Below are 19,172 nucleotides of genomic sequence, written 5' to 3'. Positions count from 1 at the left end.
AGCTCCGGCGGCGGCTCCGGCGGCGGGGCAGGGCGAGGCCGAGGCGGCGGCCACCCCCTACGTGGGGCTGCGGCGGCCGCTTGGCTACAAGTTGGCCAAGGCCACCAAGGAGCGGATCTGGCGGGGGGAGTTCATTGACCTCTTTTCCTTGCTCCACACAGAGCTGGCCCCCGAGCACGGCCCGCGCCCGGGGGACACGCTGGACCAGTGGGTCTCGGCCTTCCTGGTGTACGCCAGCGTGCTGTGCGAGAAGCACCCGGCGCGCTGCGGAGCCATGTTCAAGTACCTGGACACCATCCGCAAGCTGCACGCCACCTACGGCGGCACCTCCTGGATGAACTACGACGAGGACTTCCGGCGGCGGGCGGCCAAGAACCCCACACTGCCCTGGGGCGACGTCGACTTGGACCTGTGGATGAAGTGGATGGCGCCCCTCAAGTCGCTTGTCCCCAGGCGCCCGCGTGCTGAGAGCGAGACACAGGCCTCGCCGGCCCAGCCACCACCGCCGGGCCAGAGCCCCAAGCAGGAGGAGAAAAGCCAGGTGTGATGGGCCGATGGCCGCGTGTTGCTCTGCTCCGCTGGCTGGGCATGGTGCTCCCAAGGATGGGAAGAGGAGAAAGGGGCAGTTGGGGCGCCCTTGTCTTGGTCGGCAGCTCTCATCTCATGGCACTGACCCTTTGCTCGTGTTGACCATAGGGACACGGTATAATGGGTGCCCTTCTGGCCACTGTGAGAGGTGTACACGTGGATGGATGCTCTGAGCAAATGTTTGGGCATTTATTGCTCCAGCCACCAGAAAATAGGAACCCCACTAGTTCCTTCTTTTGGTGTATTTTTGCATTTTCCTGGAGACATTAGAAGAAAGATGTTCTGTGGTTTTGTTCTTTTCCTCTTGAGTTGTCCTTAAAATATCAACTTTTTCAGCAATAGTTATCTGTATGTAAGGCAAAGAGTACAGACTCTCCTGTTACTATGGGAGCATGTGGGCAGTTGCAGTCAGCATGGTATGGCAGAAATTGATACGAATAAAGATAAACTTCAATAAGAATGGCCACAGTGTGCAAATTCACCATGATTTGAAGATTAAACCTGTTTTGAGGCTCACTAGATTTAATCTACAAGTTAGAGCTGGAAAAGGATGATGGGTGTGATTAGGAGAAGTAGAGAGGATTTTGTGTACTTGGTTTGCTTTCAGTAGAAGTATCACTATATGAATTGGTGTAACCTGTGGTGGATGCAGGCAGGTTCTACCCTTTCTTCTGCCTGAGACATGATGCTGAGCTCCACAGCTACAGCAGGCTGCCTGTCTATATTAGGGGTTGTGCTGCTTCTCTTACGCTGGTGACTGCAGTCTGCCAAATCCCCAGCACAGAAAATTCAGCTGAATGCCGAATGTTGAGCTTCATGCCAGCTGAATGGTGACAGAGAGTTTCTGTTATATTGGCTGTGTTTATTTTTAACCAGTTTTTTTTTTTTTACAACTGTAGAAAGAACCTTTGCCTTCCAAAAGAATTGTTGTTTTATAGGATGCTGTGCTTGTCTGGGATTGCCAGCACAGAGGGACCAAGTTCTTTGACTCATGTTAGCCTGATCTGTTTTCAAGCCATCTGAAAGTGCTTGGTGTATCACACCAAGTCTTGCCTTTGGTACCTATCAAAAGTAACTTCTGTAGGCCTATCTGTGACAAAGAAAGGGAGCAAACACCACACAGTAAGATAGATAAACCCAGGCCTGTTGGCCTTGCACCTTCCGTGGTTGATGCTCTGTGTTCTGCAACTTTTTCTGATACGTCTGTTTACATTTCTCCATTCTTAAGGTGAACAGCTCAGTTCTTGTTTTCCTGCAGATCTTATGTGAGCACCAGATGGGCAATGGCTTATAGCTTTCATGTCATCTGAGACTGGACCTTCAGCTTGTCATGTTAACCACTCTTTTAACTTCTTCAACAGCAGCTGGTCTGTCAGTGCTGAGCTTTGTTCTGTTGTCTGCTGAGGCACCAGGGGGTCTCGATCCGTTTGATTTCATGGAAATTTCCTGGTTGATTTTTATCAGTAGCATTGATGTATTTTCCCCCCAGAAAATGTGTAAAGAAAAAAAAAATAAACATGTTTATTTTGATGCTTACAAAATATCAAAAGTCTGATGTTTGTAAAATGAGTAGTACTTCAACAGCACAATGAAAAAGTGAAACTTGTGCAATTAATTATTGTGGTTTCAGCCACCTTTCTGTTATTAGAGCAGCTTTTAATTGGTAGCATATAGTCTCTTACATGTGTTCAAAAATGTCCTTAAATGATGGTTTAGGCAGCTGTCAAATGTAAATGTATAGTCTCTTACATCTGTTCAAAAATGTCCTTAAATTAAATGATGGTTTAGGCAGCTGTCAAATGTAAATGAGGCCCAGGATAAAGCTTATCATTGGTAAGGTTGCAGCAAGGAAATATTTTCTTGGAGGTGGCCTGTGTGTTTCCCCATATCTCCCCAGTTCCTTGCAAGCTCTCTTTATGTTGTGTAAAACTACTTCAGCAAAATAAAATGTGACATCACACTTGGGCAAAAGAACTGGAAAATTAAAATGGGAGAGAATGGCCTTTTATGGGTTTAAGAGTTTGGACAGAACCTAAGCTTTTCCACATTCACACTGTCAAGAGAAAGAGGAGGTGTTTTACAAAAACATTTTACCAGGCTGTTGTTTTGAAATAATTTTCTTTTTGTAGTTTCAAAAGATAGGGTTAGGCAGCCTGACTGGATTTTGTTCCCCCTTTTAGTCCAAGACTCCTTGAATTTCAGCATCATTTAGTTTAGTGTCTGTATCCCTAAGTCTGCATTTCCACAGGTGGTTAAACAGTAAAAATTAAGTCAAAGTGTAGAAAGCGTTGTGTCTGAGCACAACTGTCCTTGCACAGCTGTCCTTTCTAAGGCGCTGGTGAAGAGCTGTAACTTTGCATTACATGGAAAGAACAAAATGGGAAATCTAGTTTTAGTTGGAGTGCAATAATTGGCGTGTGTGTAGGATAGCTGAGAGTCATTCCTGCAAATTTATGTCTGTGTGTATAACTTCAGACAACTCTCTTTTTTTCCTCAGACTCCATGAAAACAGAAGACCAGTTGGGATGGGAGTCAGACTAAGTGGGTGAGTTTACTTATAAAACTTAATACCTTTGGATCTTAAATATTTTCAGATTTGTTAAATACAGAATTTCTTATTGGTGCCAACAGCCTGACTCCGTTGGTGTTTAAGTGGAGCTCTGGTATTCTAGTGCATTCTTTTACCTCTGCTTCTGTTGCGTTGCAAGCTGTGCTAGAGAAGACGTAGGAAATTCATTTTACCCAATCAGCAATTGTAACAGTGGACTACAAACCTGCAGAGCAAGCCAGTTTGCTGGAAAACAGGAATTCCTGCAGCGCAGCACTTGTCACAGACTATCCAAAGAGGGCAAAGATTCAGGAAGGTGAATTGAACAATGGTTGAATGAGGTCAGGAACACTCTCCCGGAGGAGAATCCTGCCCTAAAATACTACTTTGAAAGTAAAAGCCAATTTAATGCGCAGATTAAACCTTCTCATTTGACCAAACTTGTGTGCAATCCTGGATCTTTGCAGATCGCAACCGGACACTTCAAAACCCTGTGTATTATATTTGTTTAAAAAAAATAAATCATAACTTGTCTTGTTACAGCTATTACTTTTGCCATTTCATTGAGAGTATCTTCAACATAAATGTGTATTTGACTCAGAAAAGTATCATACACTCGGGATAATAACTCAGGTTGTCAACAGAATTGTTCTGTGAGGCTCACTATCTTCTTTCCATTGTTCTGCATTAACCATTGCTGTCATTGTCAGGTAGCCCAATTGTGCATTACAAAATTCTTCATAAATTATAATGATTTACCTAAGTTATAATTTTGTTTTTATCCTAATAGAATACTTAAAATCTTGACCATCAGACTAGACCTTTGTAGTCTGGTGTTCTTGAAAATATTTTTCACTGATTCATAGTTTTCATTCTGCATCTCAGTATTTTGCTTTCTTTTTCCTTGCATACTAAGGGGTATGGTCAAGGTAATACTGTGATCCAGTAATGCGCATGATGGTAAGGGTTTGCCTTTAGTTGTTTCAGGAAAAAGCTGCCCTTATGTCCTCTCCCTTTCTCAATATTTCCAATAATCTGCATAACATAAAGTGTTTGTAAATTGATATCAAACTGTTTGTGACTTCACCTAAATAAATTTTTTTATTTAAATGCTATTCTTAATCTTACCGGGTTTTTTCCTCCCTTGTTCTTGTATTGCCACTTCACTTTTGTATTCACTTTTTTTATCACCTGACTTTTTACACAATTTCTGGTTTTCGGTTATTAAAGCGCAACTGCAATTTTAATTAACAAGTGAAAATAAATTAGCCTTTGGAATTTTCTTCCAATATTTTGCATAAAGACTTCATAATGTAGCTGTAGTTATTGTAGTAGTTATTCGTCTGCCAGTTTTTGAGACAGTGATAGCACTTATTGGGCCTTGAAAATGAAATAGCTTCTGTACTAAGATACCAGTATCTTAATACCAGGCCTTCAAACTGAAACTGATGTAGTGAATGCTGAGATTGCTGCATTTGATACAGTAGAATATAGAGCACGTTACATGTTACAAAATTAGTTTTGTTTTCAAGAAGGGTCTTAAGCTCAGTCGTCTGATCACTCATGCTATTTTTCCCTTGCCCTCCTGTTTTAAGAAATCAGGACTTGGTTACTCACTGGTCTGTGCTGTGTTTGTTACCATCATTGCTACATGAACCACATGGCTGCTCCATCATCACTGCAGGCATCTCTGCCTGAGCAAGTGCTGTAGTGTCAGGATTTGGGGAGAGGTCTGGGAAGAGGTGGATGTGGGGTGAGGAAGAGTGAGCAAAAACTGGTCTTGTCTGTCTCCCTGATGAATTATACAAGAGTGGGTTTTAACCTACAGGCTCAGAGCAGCAAAGCAGCAAGTTTTGTTTTCTGTGTCCGCTTTGAAAGCAGCCTAGCCAGCTGGAGTCTAAAACACTTCCTAATGTTCTTTGCTGAGTCCTTCTGCCAAGAATGTTTTGGGTTTGTTTGTTACTCTCTCCAGCTTTCATACAGTCTGGTGCCCTTCCTGGCACTGTCTCCGCCCAGTCTCCTGGTTGCTGCTGGTTCTGGGTTGGACCACCCTGTCTTTCATATCTGCTGTAGAGAATTGCCAGAGCTCTACCTTGCTCTGCAGTGTCAGTGGCTGCTTTAAAGTCACTGCCGCTTTCATAAAGAAGTTGTGTTTCATGTTATATTGATAGTGATGTTTTTGCAACATGTGGGACCTCCTCCCCTCTTTGCTGTTTTTCCTCACTCTGAGCCACCCTGTAATTTCTCTGTGGTACTTGTGCATCCTTGCATTAGGGTTTATTGTTGCGTCTGTGCTTTGCCTCTCATTGCTGTTCTGTAAGGTGCTGCAGGAAATTTCCTTCTGCACTAGTTTCTCATTCAAATGTTGGACTTCAAGGGGTTTCTTCAAATTTCAGCTGTTAAGTTACTGCCTGGGTTTGCCTCTATCCTTGACACTGGGGATAACTCTTTAACTAAGTGTTGTGTGAGGATAGGGCACACACTTGGAGAGAGGCTTGGGATTGAATCATGATTCTGTTACTCTCGGAGTAACTGTGATTTGCAGTGGAAACCAGTGATACATAAGGAGTTATTTTTCTACAAATACTATTTCACTAAGTGCTATTTCATAGTTGGGGGATGTCTTTAGTATAGTTGCAATTTCTTATGCTTTGCTCAAAAGATTTTGAGCATTTCAGAGGTGCTGCAAAGCTTTTCACTAAGACTGATGGAATTTCCAGTTGGGAATATTTGTGAAGTGTGTGGGAATTGATTTGTATGGGAGGACCAGCAGCTTATGGAAAAACAGGTTTTTTCTCAGTTAACTAGATTTAAGGAGCATACTTTTGAGGAGTAATTTCAAATAAGTTTATTTGTAGGGATTTCTAGCAGGATAGCTTTTTTTTCCTCACAGATGTGCTTTTTCATGTGCTGGATTTATATGCATTGTTATTGGAAAGAGCAAATCAAAACTAATGCAGTGTGATTCTGACAGCACAAAAGTGGCAATGCAGGGAGAAGACTAAAATACATAGTTCTTCCAGTAAGCTGATGTACTTGGGGAGTTCAGAATTGAGCTGTACCAGAAGTGCAGTCAAATGGGATTTCTAACTCCCACCTGTGTGCAGCAGTTCAGTTTGAGGTATTTGAAGCATCTGAAAAGACCAGGCTGTTACTACTTTCTGGCCTTATTAGTACAATGATGTGTCTTTGAAGATAAGATGACAGCAGAATGTTTTGCATGTGAGGTAGGCTGTTGCACCTGCAGCTGAGCAAAATTACTTCCGATCTCTGACGAGATCTTCTCACTGTGTCTTCCAATTTAAGCTTCAAACATTAAGCAAACATTACTTTCCTATCTTCTGCTGTCTTGAATCATCTTACCAACTTGGTTATCTTCTTTATAAAAATCTGGTGAGCACAGCAGACATCTGAGGGCAGCGTGTGATCAGCCTGTCTGTACGTACGGAGCCTTTTGCTCCCTGTGGGTAGTTCTGCCAGGTTCTTCCTAGCATGAGGGAAGTCAGAGAGTGTTTTGAGTGTGGCTGAGTGAAGAGCACACAGGAGGCTCCCCAGCTACCTGCAAGGCTTGTGTGGTTTTGAGAAGCCAGTTGTTATTGGCAGCATTTTTTTCTGTCCACTCCTGTGGTAAAATCAAACCCAAAAGCCCCAGAGACTGTTGTAACCATTGAGGGAAGGGATGTGACTCAGTTCTAACAGGCTTGGTATTGGTGGAAATGTTGCCTGGTGAAGTTACCAAACTTCTTTTCAGGTCATAGGCCTAACAGGGACTGCAACAATTGATAGTGTCTGTGGGAGTGCTTTTGGTAACTCTTCCCAAGAAGAGATTATGTCTCTGAAAACTTAGCTGGAGAAACTATAAAGATCTTATTTTCCCCTCTTGCTTTGGTGTCCAGGTTTGGTTTTTACCCTGTCATGAAGTTTAGCATGCCTCAGCCCAACCCAATAAAGGACACTTTGATCCATAAAATCTTCTGGATCCAGGATTTTTTTTTCTTCACCTGGGAATTGTCATCAAAACCACTTGGCATTGGTGCAGTTTAGCAGTTTGCTGGACAATCAGCTAAAGAGCAGCAGAGATTTAAATAGCAGGAACATGTTTACAATATTTTACTATTTGTAAACTTGAAATAATTGAATATGTACTTTTACCTTTTTTGGTGGTTGTAGCTCTTTCTGTACTTTAAAGAATACTTTATTTTCTGCAACATCTCAGTGCACTGTTGCTGTGTCAATATTTCCAAGGCAGCAGGGGAATGTTTACATAAAAACATCTAAGTGTTTTCTTTAAATTTTTTAATTGCAAACATTTGCGTCCATGAAATCCTTGCACAAAACTTAGGTAACTTTTTATTTATTCTGCTCAAAGCTAAACCTGGATCATATTCAGTTTCCAATTTTTATTTTTAATTTTCTGAACCGTGCCATGTGAACATTTTATCTGAACCTACATCAGCAGATGCAGAAGATTCCACCTGCCACTTCAAATGGCAGTCCTAATGATCTGAAGTCAGGAGCAGTTGTTTAAAACCGGCTGCATTGCTCACACTGGCTGCAGTGTAAGTGCTTTTCATATAAGCACCATCTGCATTGCTGATACTCAGTGTCCATATATGCCTTCTGTTAGCCCCAAATATGAGGTTACGTGAAGGTAGTGGGCAGGAAAGTGTGATGATTTTCGTTGTTGGTGGGGCTGCTTAGTTGATAACCTGCAACACAACATGGTGGCAGAGGACCTGGACTGTGTGTCCAGGAGTAGATATTCCTGGCATAAACAGGGACAAGGTATGCCCTTGAAATGTGTAACATGAGCTAAGAGTTCAAACCTCCTCTGCCTAAACTTCCCACCTTGCACTTGGGCATTCTGGCATGTGTCTTCCACCATGCTTGCTTAGTCTCAGCTCCTGGTTTTTTTTTACTTTGTAACAGTGAAATGTCATTGATGGTGTTTGGAACAAAGAAATGCCACCAGGGCAGGCAGATGGTTCTCTGCTGGGTACATCTCCCTGGGATGGTCTATGCAGTGCTAAGGGAGGGGATTGTTTTCCTCATCTTTTAGCTGTGGAATGACAATTACACAAGTACTTAACAGAGGTGCTGGAATTACAAATGTTACCAAGTCCACACTGGCAATAATAAAGTAAGGTTGGTTTGAGGTGGGGAAATATCTGTGGGTGTCTTTGCTCAGGGCATGCAGGTGTGTGTCTTGCTGCACTTGGTGTGACTGAGTAAAGTCCTTGTAGTGGTATTGGACTGGGAGAAGCATTTAGTTTTCCTGTGTCATTTTCCTTGTCCTTCTCCCTCATCAGAACTCTCCCAAGCGGTGTATGTGACCTTGTTATTGAGTATTGGTGGATAACAGGGGAAATCTCACTACCATTACATGGGATTGCTGGGAGAAATTAGTGAGTTTAACCTGTAAGATCATGAAATTTTTCCAGGAGCAGCACAAAATATTTGGTGGTATTCAAAGGCAAAAATAGTGACTTTGAGGGTACCCAGTCTGTCACGTACCTATTGAGGAAAAGAAGGTACAACTTTGTGGCTTAGTGTGGCCAGTGGAAAAGCTTTGGGCAGAATATCTCAATGGGGTTTGGTTGCAGAAAGTAAATTACAGTTGTATCAGTATTGCTGCAGGTGCTCTGTGGACCAGAGCAGAAAAGGGAGCCCTGGCCAGCAGGGGAAGCTGACCAGGCAGTCAGTGATGGTGATCCACCAAGCTTGAGGGCATTTCATGGAACTGATTACAGAACTACGGAGCCCACGGAGAGACCTTAAAAGACCATTTTTCTTGTTCCTTAGCATGCTTTAAAAAAAACCTCAAAACAACAGAAAACCACACAGCCACAAAGTGCTTTCATTGTAATACTGGAATATAGTTGCAAATGCTTTCTGAGAGGACAGTGGGTGATACCTGATATACACCATTTCCTACCATGCATTTTCTGTTTTAGATGTTTTGATTACCTGCAAGTGAAATGGAGTAAAATTTCATCTTTCAGTGTTATTAGAAAACAATACAATTTACCTGTGTATTAAGACAAAATGTTCTTTACTTTTGTTAGCAAGCATTTAAAACCATGTTTGATTTGTTTGGAGTTTTTTGTCAGTGCTCAAAGCATTGAAAACAAACATTAGCATGTTGCAACACTGTTGCACTGCTGAGAACAGCACAAGTTGTTCACAGGCCTGTGTTGCACAGAGGTAGAAATAATCTCACTTGCTCCCTGTCAGATGGGGAGGAATGGATAAGCACATCCTTTACCTGCCTCTTGTGTGAGGAAACTGTTAATACAGAGTGCTTCCCCAAATGGAGAAGCTGCGAACTAGACCTTGGGTCACCTACCTGACCAGTTCTCCGCCTCAGAGCTGCTGGGCTGGGATGAACAGTACCTTTTTGCTTCTCTTGATCTCTCCAGCCCACAGTCCCTGAATGAGCAGTTTCTGCAGACCATGGGAACAAAGAAACTTTTGTGTTACCTTTCCCCGCCCCCTGCATTGTTCTGCAGCTTCAGTCTTGACACCTTGTTCTCTGAAGGTCCTGCAAGAAGAGCTGTAACTGAGAAACAGTTTCTGCAGACCGTGGGAACAAAGAAACTTTTGTGTTACCTTCCCCCCCCCCGCATTGTTCTGCAGCTTCGGTCTTGACACCTTGTTCTCTGAAGGTCCTGCAAGAAGAGCTGTAACTGAGAAACAGAAAGGGCTGAGGTGTTTACTGTTGAGTGTAAGAAAAGTGCAATGCTACTTAGCTTTCCTAGGACTGGGAGTTGTTTGTTATACCCTGGTTAATATCTCCCAGTGGTAGAGGACCAGAAAAGGTAAACCTATTTATTACTGTGGTACTCTCCTGGCTTGTGTTGCCCCGGAGAGTACCACAGCATGCCCTGTATATTGAATAGCATGAGCATGGGAAGATTTGGCTGTGGTAGCAGGTAAAAATTACTCGACAGATGTGTTCTGGTAAGATGGCTTACTCTGTGGCTTAACCTGCCAAGCCACAGGAAAGTAAAACATGTCTTAATTCTCTTTCAAAACATAGAAGTTATTTTCTTGAGAGGATGTTGTTGCCTTGAGCCTGTGTGCCTTTTTGATGTAGTGTGTTTTAAAAGTAATGATGCAGGCCCTGCCAAGCAAGAACTGAAAGCTTTGAAATGCATGCTCTAGATGCTTCATCTGTGAGTGTGCTCTGCTCAGGACGACTGGCAATTAAATTAACTGATGTATTTATATTTTAATGCCTGTGAAGTTGCACCACAGGTTTATGGTATCATTATTGATTAATTATTTTAGGCACAGCAATCAAAGGGCCTAATCTTCTGATTTGTAATCTTCCCTCCTCCTCCCGCCCCTTTCCCTGTTCCCCCCATCCCAGTCTGTGGGACAGATGCCAGTGTGAAAAGAAGAGCAATTTCAGGCATCGAGGTGAAGGCTGGACTGACTTAGGGAGCTTTGAGAGTGCCATTTACCTGATGCTCTCTTCTCTGTTGCTGCATCCCTTGAAAACAGGCAGGACTAGAGGCAAAGAGCAGCGGCTGAGTGGGTCAGTGAGGAGGAGTGAGCCCTTTGAGATAGGTAAGGATGGGAATATTGCCAATATTTAATAACTTTCACTTATGGTGTCCATTTTGAGGATTTGGTGAAGTAGGAAATGCACCCACCCCACACACCAGTACTTACACAGTGCTCCAGAAAAGGGGTGAAGTTTGGGGTTGGCTTTAGATTCCCTAAATTCTCTCCTTGTCTCTTTCCTGTGCTTGCTGCGGAGGTTTTGGCAGGAGGAAGGGGTCAGTTCACTTGTTTCTTGTTTGTGACACCTGGGCTTGTGAAGTTCCACAAGCTGGAATAGTTGGTGCTGCTGGGAGAGGTGGGTGAGCTGAGGGCTGGTGGGAGCATTACAGGAAATCACGTTGTGCTGTGCCAGGGCTGCACAACGACTGCCTGAGCTCATCATGCTCTAGGAGCTCTTGGTGGAAGCAGAAATTTAGTTGATGTCTAGAAAAGATGAGTTTGGCAAATTTGTATGTAAGTATTGGAAATTGTAACTACAGAGCCACAGGAGGCTGGAGAAAACATAGTCTACCAGGGGAAAACAGTAAACTAGGGGAAATACTCTATTTGGAGGCCTCTTTCAAGCAGTAAGGAAATAGCTGAGTCTGTAAGACTTTATTGTCATGTTAAGGACAGTCAATACTGAGTCATAAATTATAGCAATGCATTGGGTAGATCAAATTGTTGAGGGTGGCATATGAATATTTGTTCCCTGTGTTGTTTCCTATTGCAGTTTCTACTCCAATTTTTGTCCCGGAATTACTTCTTTTATATATTTTTTTTTTTTAATTAGGGGTTCCCAGGGCCAGTCAGTGGCAATGCCCTGAGTAGAAACTCTTTAGAGCTTTCCTAGATAACACTCATGGTTTACCTTCCATGTGTGCTCCTTTGCTTTTATGTAGGCTGGATTTTACCTCCTGTTGTTCAGTGTAGTTTTCCAGGGCCCTTAGCAATTTCTCAGTTTCCTTTAAAAATGATGATTCAGCCCACAAATTTCCAAATATCCTAGTGTTCCTTCTAATTTCTTCTGACTGAAGGTGCTTCCAACATCTCTAAATACTTCTGCTAGATAGTAGGTAGGAGAAGCTCAACTTCTGTGCGTGTCTTTGAGTTTATTTTGTTCCTGTCATGTCTCTTGTCCTCTGACACACTGTGCTGTTCTTTACAGTGCAAGCTTTTACTTCTCATGTTCTTAAAACAAAGCTTAGAAACCTGACCTAGGATGCAACATTATGTCAAAAAAATATCATTCGGCCCATTTTGTTCAAAGTGAAGCTGCTCCTACTGCAGCTATATAAAAATTACTCCATTTTTTTCTCAACAGATGAGCCTCTTATGTTCAGCACACTCATATGCATTTATTTATTTCTAATTTTCCAGTTGAGTGTTTTCATTGTTGAAATGTTATTTTAACAGGTTGTGGTATCAGAAAAGTTACTTGTTTCTTCCAGAGAAAAGTAATTCCTATAAAACAGAAAAGGTCATGAAAACCCATCTCAATTATTCTAAGATGTTTTCTTCCATTTTACACCCTGAAAGGAAAATTGATTGATCTAGGAATTTGCACACAGAAATTTCTCTCACTTTATCGCAAACATTATAACAATCTTTTAATGCACTTTTTACTGCATAAAGGTGTGTGTGGTGACAAAACATGAGTCTTGGCTTTCACATTAATGAAGATGGCTTGCAATACAAGTAGGATGTTTCAAAACATTTTTAAAACAGAATTATAAAACAATTTGTCTCTTTATTTAGAGGATAAACAAATTATGTGAACCAATTTCTGAGACTATATTTGTTGCACTGTCTTTAGTTTCTATTTTGGTGGTCTGGCTTGGAGCCAGACTTTTTTTTGTTAACTTGGAGTTTTTCTGGCACAATGCAAAAATGGCTCTCTTTTATTATTCTGAACATTTTGCAAAATCTCCTTTCTTAGTAGACTTTTCTAAGTTAACCAACACTTGAGCAGTTATTTTCTACTTCTTAGAAAACCACAGCTGAAAGGAGCAATTAAAAACTTGATTGTTGCTTTAAACTTGGAATTTAATCTGTGTTTAACACAAATAAGCTCTCATTTCAAGATTGTTTAAAGCAGCTGTTTCCCCTGTCAATGTTAATCATACTTTTGGGTATGTGCAGACTGTAGGATCTGGCACTTAGGGATTTAGAAATCATGGGCTCTCATACAAGTGATTCCAGATGGGTGGATTTTTCCTTTGGAGATTCCTTCCCAAGACATGACTTGTACCAGCCAGTCCACACTTGCAACACGATGCTTCTCAAGAGTCATTTGGTGTAGCTGGGCTGTATTGTGCTTGGTAAAGCTGCACTGAATTTCTCTCATCCAGACTTGCAAGCAGATTAATACTAGGTCTTACCACTATCAATATAAAAAGAAACACATGAAAAATCCCTGGAGGCGACTCTGCATGCTCCCTGACTCACTGTCACTGCAGGAGCAGGGAGGTGCTCTGTGCAGAGACAGCTGAGCTGATCCTGGCATCAGGTGCCACAGAGCTGTGGCAGCATCCTGGGGATGTGGGTCCTGGCGAGTCCCAGTGCCTGCTTGCTGTAAACAGCATCCCCTCAGGAGCACAAAGGAGGTGAACTGCTGCTCTTCTGTGGCTTTTGGGCAAGGCAGATGTACACCTCTGTAGTGTGAGCTGCAGAGCTAGGATGTACTGACAAAGCAGTCTAAGCATAGGAGAGCCCTGGACCCAAGTCACACCGGTCCCAACCATGGCAATGACTAAACCTGCATGTGACTGAACTGTGAGTTACTGTACAGGATGCCAAAGCATTGTGCCTGCCTACCTTTACTCTCCTTTTCCCCAAAATATAAAGCTAAGTTTATATAAATGTAAAACTCTCATATGCAAATACCAAGTGGATTTCATTCTCAAGTTTTAAATAAATGTCAGTGGTTTAAGCATAATAAATAAATAAACAAATAAATGGCTGTATGTGTCTGTTTTATTCAAAGTTGCATTTGCAATTCAGAAATGTTTGTTGGAGCCATCAGATTTTCACAGCTCTCAAGCAGAGAAACAATCATCTGTTGGGAAGTCAGCTGCCTCAAGTGATGCACTTCTCATGGGTGTATTACATCTGTTAACTGCAGCAGCAGTGCCTGTCTGAAATTTGGGGTGTTTGGGGGGACTCAGCTACCATCTTACAAGCATATCACAAGGCTTGTCACGTAAAATCAGGGCACCTCCAGTTGGACCAACCTGGGCAAGCAGCATGAGGACAGAAAATGTGATCATGAACAGTTGTAAGACAGTGTCTTTCAGTTGCTCTCTTGGTGTTCATCATTCCTATATCCCAGGAAGAGTTCCCACCATCAAAAAAAATAGGCTTTTTTTAAAAACAGGATGAAATTTCACATGCACAGGCTTGATATCCACAAAGTTTCAATGTAAACTTTTATTTGCTGGGCAATAAGAGTTTTCACTATCCTCCTGAGGCATGGATAGTCTTTTCATTTTCATTCTTTCAGCAGATTATAGAGCAAATAACAAATGAGTACTTTGATTTTTACCAACTCCTAGTAGTTGGCCTGTTTTCATAATGCAGAAATTATTACACAGATTGTTGTTTTGGCTGGAGGAATAAGTTCTAACACATTGCAGATATTTAGTAGGGAGAAATTGTTCTGGAGACAACCATGTGTCCTGGGAAAGAGATGAGAAAAGATAAACAAAATAAATGGATATTTGGAATGGAAATGGTGAGGTAGTAGCTGCCCAAAGTGGAAAGCAAGAATTCAAGTGTATTTCTTCTCATGCATGTGCAGTGGTTTGGTATCTTGAATCAAAAGTAAGAGCACACAGAATCTGCCCATTCTTTCCAGTAACTGCTAACAGTTTGCATTTTCCAGCTAACATTTGCATTTTCATTTTAAGCAGGAAGACTGTAACAAGTCCTAACGAACCAACAGACAGTATATTGCAATGGTTATTTATGTATTGTTAGTCTTTTTTGTTCCCACTACATTTAGATTGTCATTTGTTTTCAGCATGAAAATTTTGAAGGTGTGAGCTCTGCTTTTGATTAGCTACATAGACCCATCCTGCAGTGCATCACTAATTGGTAAGATTTTAATATCATAGACAGAGTTACAGCATTAGCAATGGATCCATCCTCCTTTGGGTTGGTTACAGGTCAGCTGAGGATTTCAGTGGTGTGGGAAGATGTATGGCTGATGTGAATCAGCAAAGCTGGCCCTGCACTGCACTCATCTGGCCCCCTGCCAGCATCAGAGCCGTGCCTGCTTGAGAGCAAGAGGTCACACTCAGTGCACTGCTGAATTATGCCTGTTGTTGGCAGGAGGGTCCCTACTGCAGAGCAGTGAAATTCAGCACAGTCCTCGGGATCAGCCTGGCAGCAGCTCGGGGTATGAAGGCACTTTGTCATTCTCCTCAGGACATGCTGAACAAATCCTTAGCCAAGCAATGGAAATGAGGCATGTTTCCAAGTCATGTCAGTGAGTTCCAGGGAAGTGCTTGTCAGTAACTCTGTGTGTGCTCCCACTCTGCCTTGCATGTGTTTCAGCCTTGAGACTGACACTTGCCTTGAGATGTGTTTCAGCCTCTCCTGGAGAGGGATTAACTTTTTCAGCTTGCGAAATACCTGTAACTGCTCTGGCTGAGCCTCAGACTGATTTTTCAGCTCCTTAAACAAACCAAGAGATTAAAAGAAAAAGCACTTTCAGTCTGTTTAAGCTGAAATTTTGTTCTTCTGAAAAAATAAATATTTCTTTCTAAGCAAAAAAATTCTAGGGAAAGTTGTAGGGGGTAAAAAGACAGACCTATTTCTTAGTGATGAGGAAAAGACAATAATTTGAGAAGGCACCTTTCAAGGACCCCGTTTGCTCTATCAATACATACCTATGATACAGATTTAATTATTAAATCTGAACTATTCCTTTTCTAAAGTTTCCTCTGAGCTTTCTCTTTACACATAGTCACCATGCTGTTTGTTTCTTTCTGCCTCTGTCATTAATCCCTTCTTTAATATTTAAAATTTCTTTTTACTGTTAATTTGATTAAAAACAGCACTGTGAATGTTTTTTCTTCCTTGCCTTACCACTGGGACCTTCACCATGCACCCAGTTTCCCACGACTGTCTCCTTATCTTGTATGCCAGAGCTACACCCCATCTCCCCATACCACCATCCTCTGCTTCTCTTGCTTTGCCCGAGGCTCTGCATGTCCTCCCACCTGATCTTTCTTCACACTTTAGTGTGCCATCAGTGTGCTTTTCAATCTCAGTTGGCCCTCATGCTTGCCCACACTGAGTCCCTCCCCAGGCCCACACCCCCCACTGCCTTCCCTGACACCTGCATTTGCTCTCCCAAATCAGCCCTCAGATTAGGAGATTCTCCTCTTCCTCCTGATGCTTTATTTTCCATCTCACCCACTGACATTCCTAAGCAGCGTGGGATCTGGATCTGGGTGAAAACAGGGCATTGGTTTTGCAATAAATAAATAAATAAATAAGGCTTTTCATGTCTCTGATCAGAAAAAAAAAAAAGAAAGAAAAAAAAACACACAAAAAACCACAAAAAAAACCCCAAAAATATTAAAAAAAAAAACACACCAGGAAAATACTCTTGTCCTAATAGAAATCACAGAGGTAAAACGGCACACAGTGGGAGTAAGGAGGACAGATGAAGCAAATCACAGAACCACATAATTGGTAGGTTTGGACGGAACCACAGTGGGTCATCAGCTCCAGCCACCCTGCTCAGGCAGGGTCATCCTGGAACACATAGCACAGGACTGAGTCCAGACAGTTCTGGAATATCTCCAGTGAAGGAGACTCCACAGCATCTCTGAGCAATCCAGTGCTCAGTTACATGCACAGCAGGACAGTTCTTTACCTTCAGGTGGGACTTTGTATACATCAGTTTTGCCCATTTCCTCTTGTGCTATTGCTCAGCACCACTGAGCAGAGCCCGGCTGTGTCCTCTGGACACCCTCCCTGCAGATACTAACAGACATTAATGAGATCCCCTCAGTAATCTCTTCTCCAGGCTGAACAGGCCCAGCTTCCCCAGCTCTTCCTCCCAAGAGAGATGCTCCAGTCTCTCAGTCATCTTTGTTGCCCTCCATTGGACCAGCTCCAGGAGCTCCATATCTCTCCTGTGCTGAGGATCACAGAGCTGGACACAGCACTCCAGCTGTGGCCTCACCAGGGCTGAGCAGAGGGGCAGGATCATCTCCCCGCTGGCAATGTTCTCCCTAATGGCCCCCAGGATCCCATTGGCCTTCTTGGCCACCAGGGTACACTGCTGGTTCATGGACAGATGGCTGTCCACCAGCACACCCAGATTCTTCTCCACAGAGCTGCTTTCCAGCAGATCAGCTCCCAGCCTGTACTGGTGCAGGGGGTTATAGTAAATTTTGCAGCCAAATTTTTATTAATTGGTACTGCCTTTACTCAATAATCTCCTTTTTAAGTGTGTCTGTAGCCCATAATGCTACCTAAATTGACATAATTGCTCCCCTTCCACTTCCAAGCCTTCAGGTCTATGGCTGCCATGTTCCAGGGAAGCAGACAATGCAGGAACTCAAAGGAAATGCCACAAATGCCTGCTGACTGTTTTCTCCAGCTATTCCCACAGCCCTTTTTGATGTAGCCCAGCAACCTACAGCCCTTTTTTGTGGCTTCAGCACATCACGCTGTGAGTCTGCAGCTGGCAGCATGTGTGTGCAAGCAGGTGAATGATTATCTGGAGAGATGAAGCAACGTGGTTTCACTGTGGTGCGAAACCTCCCCGACTCCAGGAGCTCCTTGATATGACCAGCCCTACTTGGCATGGCAGGTGCACTCCTTTTGGAAGACAAGGCAGAGAAATGTATCTTGGGAATATTCTACAGGTCTGGAAGGGTTTGAGGCACAGCTTTGTGAGCAGCTTTTATTTTTTACTCCAGTCACAAGCGTTATCATGGGTATGACTTTGGGAAAGGATTGTGGCCAAGAGAATTAGGAGTGCATTCAGGTTTGCTACTAGGAAAAGAAACCAGCAGCAGCCTGTGGTAACAGAGCATTGTGATTAAGCCAGATGAAAACTAAAACCACATTGAAACTTGAGGTCTTTGAAGTCCCAAACTACATCTAATTTTTGTGGCTTAAGCAGATACTGCTGTTAGACACCTTAGCTATCTGTCTTAGGCTGAGTCAGGAGTGATCTCATGACTGATATCATACCACGTGCTCCTTTCCTGCTCTCCCCAGGACTAATGTATGAACAAGTCAATAACTACATTGAAGATTACTTTCAAGAACCCTATAAATACATAATTTTTTAAAATTAGCTAAGATATTCCACTGTTAAATATAAAATATACTGCTCCTCATTTGTGTAAAATTTACTTTTATAGCATTTTACTAAACGACCTTACATCAAAATCATTCGCTTGAAAAATGAAGCATTCTTTTAAAACCTATTAAGGTCCCCAGTCTGTTTCAACCTGGAGGAAGCAAGGCAAATAAAAGACTGACTCGATCCAAAGCCATCTGACTTCAGAGAGAAGTCAGTTACATGCACAGCAGGACAGTTCTTTACTTGCTCATTTTTGGATTAGGTTCTCCCATCAGAAGTGATGTAAGTCATGGTAATGGATACAGAAGTTGTATTACTGGATCACCCAGTGGCACAAATCTGGTATCAGATATGAACACCTCTCATTATGCCAAATCAGATTGAAAAATATGTTAGGTATGTTGATTTCTTACCACGTACAGGAGAACAAACAATACCACAGCCAAAAGAAAGTGTTATAATACCTTATGTAATATCTTACATATAACTTATGTAATAATAATTCAAATAGCCTGTGTAAGTCTAGGACAAGACATACCTCCTACATACATTTTTTTGAACTAGTATGAACCAGCAGAGTGAGTTTGCCCAGCACCTTGCAATTTGTGTCTGTTAGATAGGGTATTAAACACTCTAAATAATCATGTCAAACCACAGCCTGAGCACATAACAAGCTATTTCAAACAAAATTTCAATCTTACAAGCAAGGTCATGTAGCTGAAAACAGAAAACACACACATGGTCAAGGGAACCCCTCATACTCAGAATTAAGTAATTAGCTGAGAAGTTGCACAAAAGGGACATTAGTTCATGATTTCCACATTTCAGTTTGGCCACAAACCTGGCAATGTTTAGCTAATACCTCAGAGATCATTCCAGGCTGGAAAGATATCTTTCCACCCTCAGCTGGAAATATTAAACAAGTTTTCTGTGTGGTGGGATTCAAACAGTGCTGCTATAACATATTTGTGCGATCTCCACAGTTGGGGTTCTCAAGAGGTTCATGTACCAGAGGTCCAGAGGCTCTCAATGGTATCAGAGGCACACTGTGCACCTGGAAATATGAAAAGGGCACATCCTAGAAGAGTGTTTCCCTGTTGTTAAAGTATGGAGTGCTGTTCATTCCCTTACGTGGCTCTTTAACAGAAGAGGCCA

At 42.4% G+C, this 19,172-nt stretch overlaps 1 protein-coding gene across 1 annotated transcript in view; it reads left to right on the top strand.

Annotated features, from left to right (window-relative positions):
• The window catches only part of LOC120504672, a 5,439-nt gene extending 1,176 nt beyond the window's left edge, over window positions 1-4,263 (top strand). Inside the window, exons 2-4 of the mRNA XM_039714406.1 lie at window positions 3-541; window positions 3,086-3,133; window positions 3,220-4,263. Of these exons, the coding sequence (XP_039570340.1) occupies window positions 3-541; window positions 3,086-3,094 (548 nt within the window). The 3' untranslated portion in view covers window positions 3,095-3,133; window positions 3,220-4,263. The remainder of the gene's footprint in view (window positions 1-2; window positions 542-3,085; window positions 3,134-3,219) is intronic.
• The last annotated feature ends 14,909 nt before the right edge of the window (window positions 4,264-19,172 follow it).

Source organism: Passer montanus, unplaced genomic scaffold (genome assembly GCF_014805655.1).
Source record: "Passer montanus isolate IOZ18808 unplaced genomic scaffold, ASM1480565v1 scaffold3, whole genome shotgun sequence".
Lineage (NCBI taxonomy): Eukaryota > Metazoa > Chordata > Aves > Passeriformes > Passeridae > Passer > Passer montanus.
Note: the sequence above shows the minus strand (reverse complement) of the source record. Positions and strands in the feature narration are given on the sequence as shown.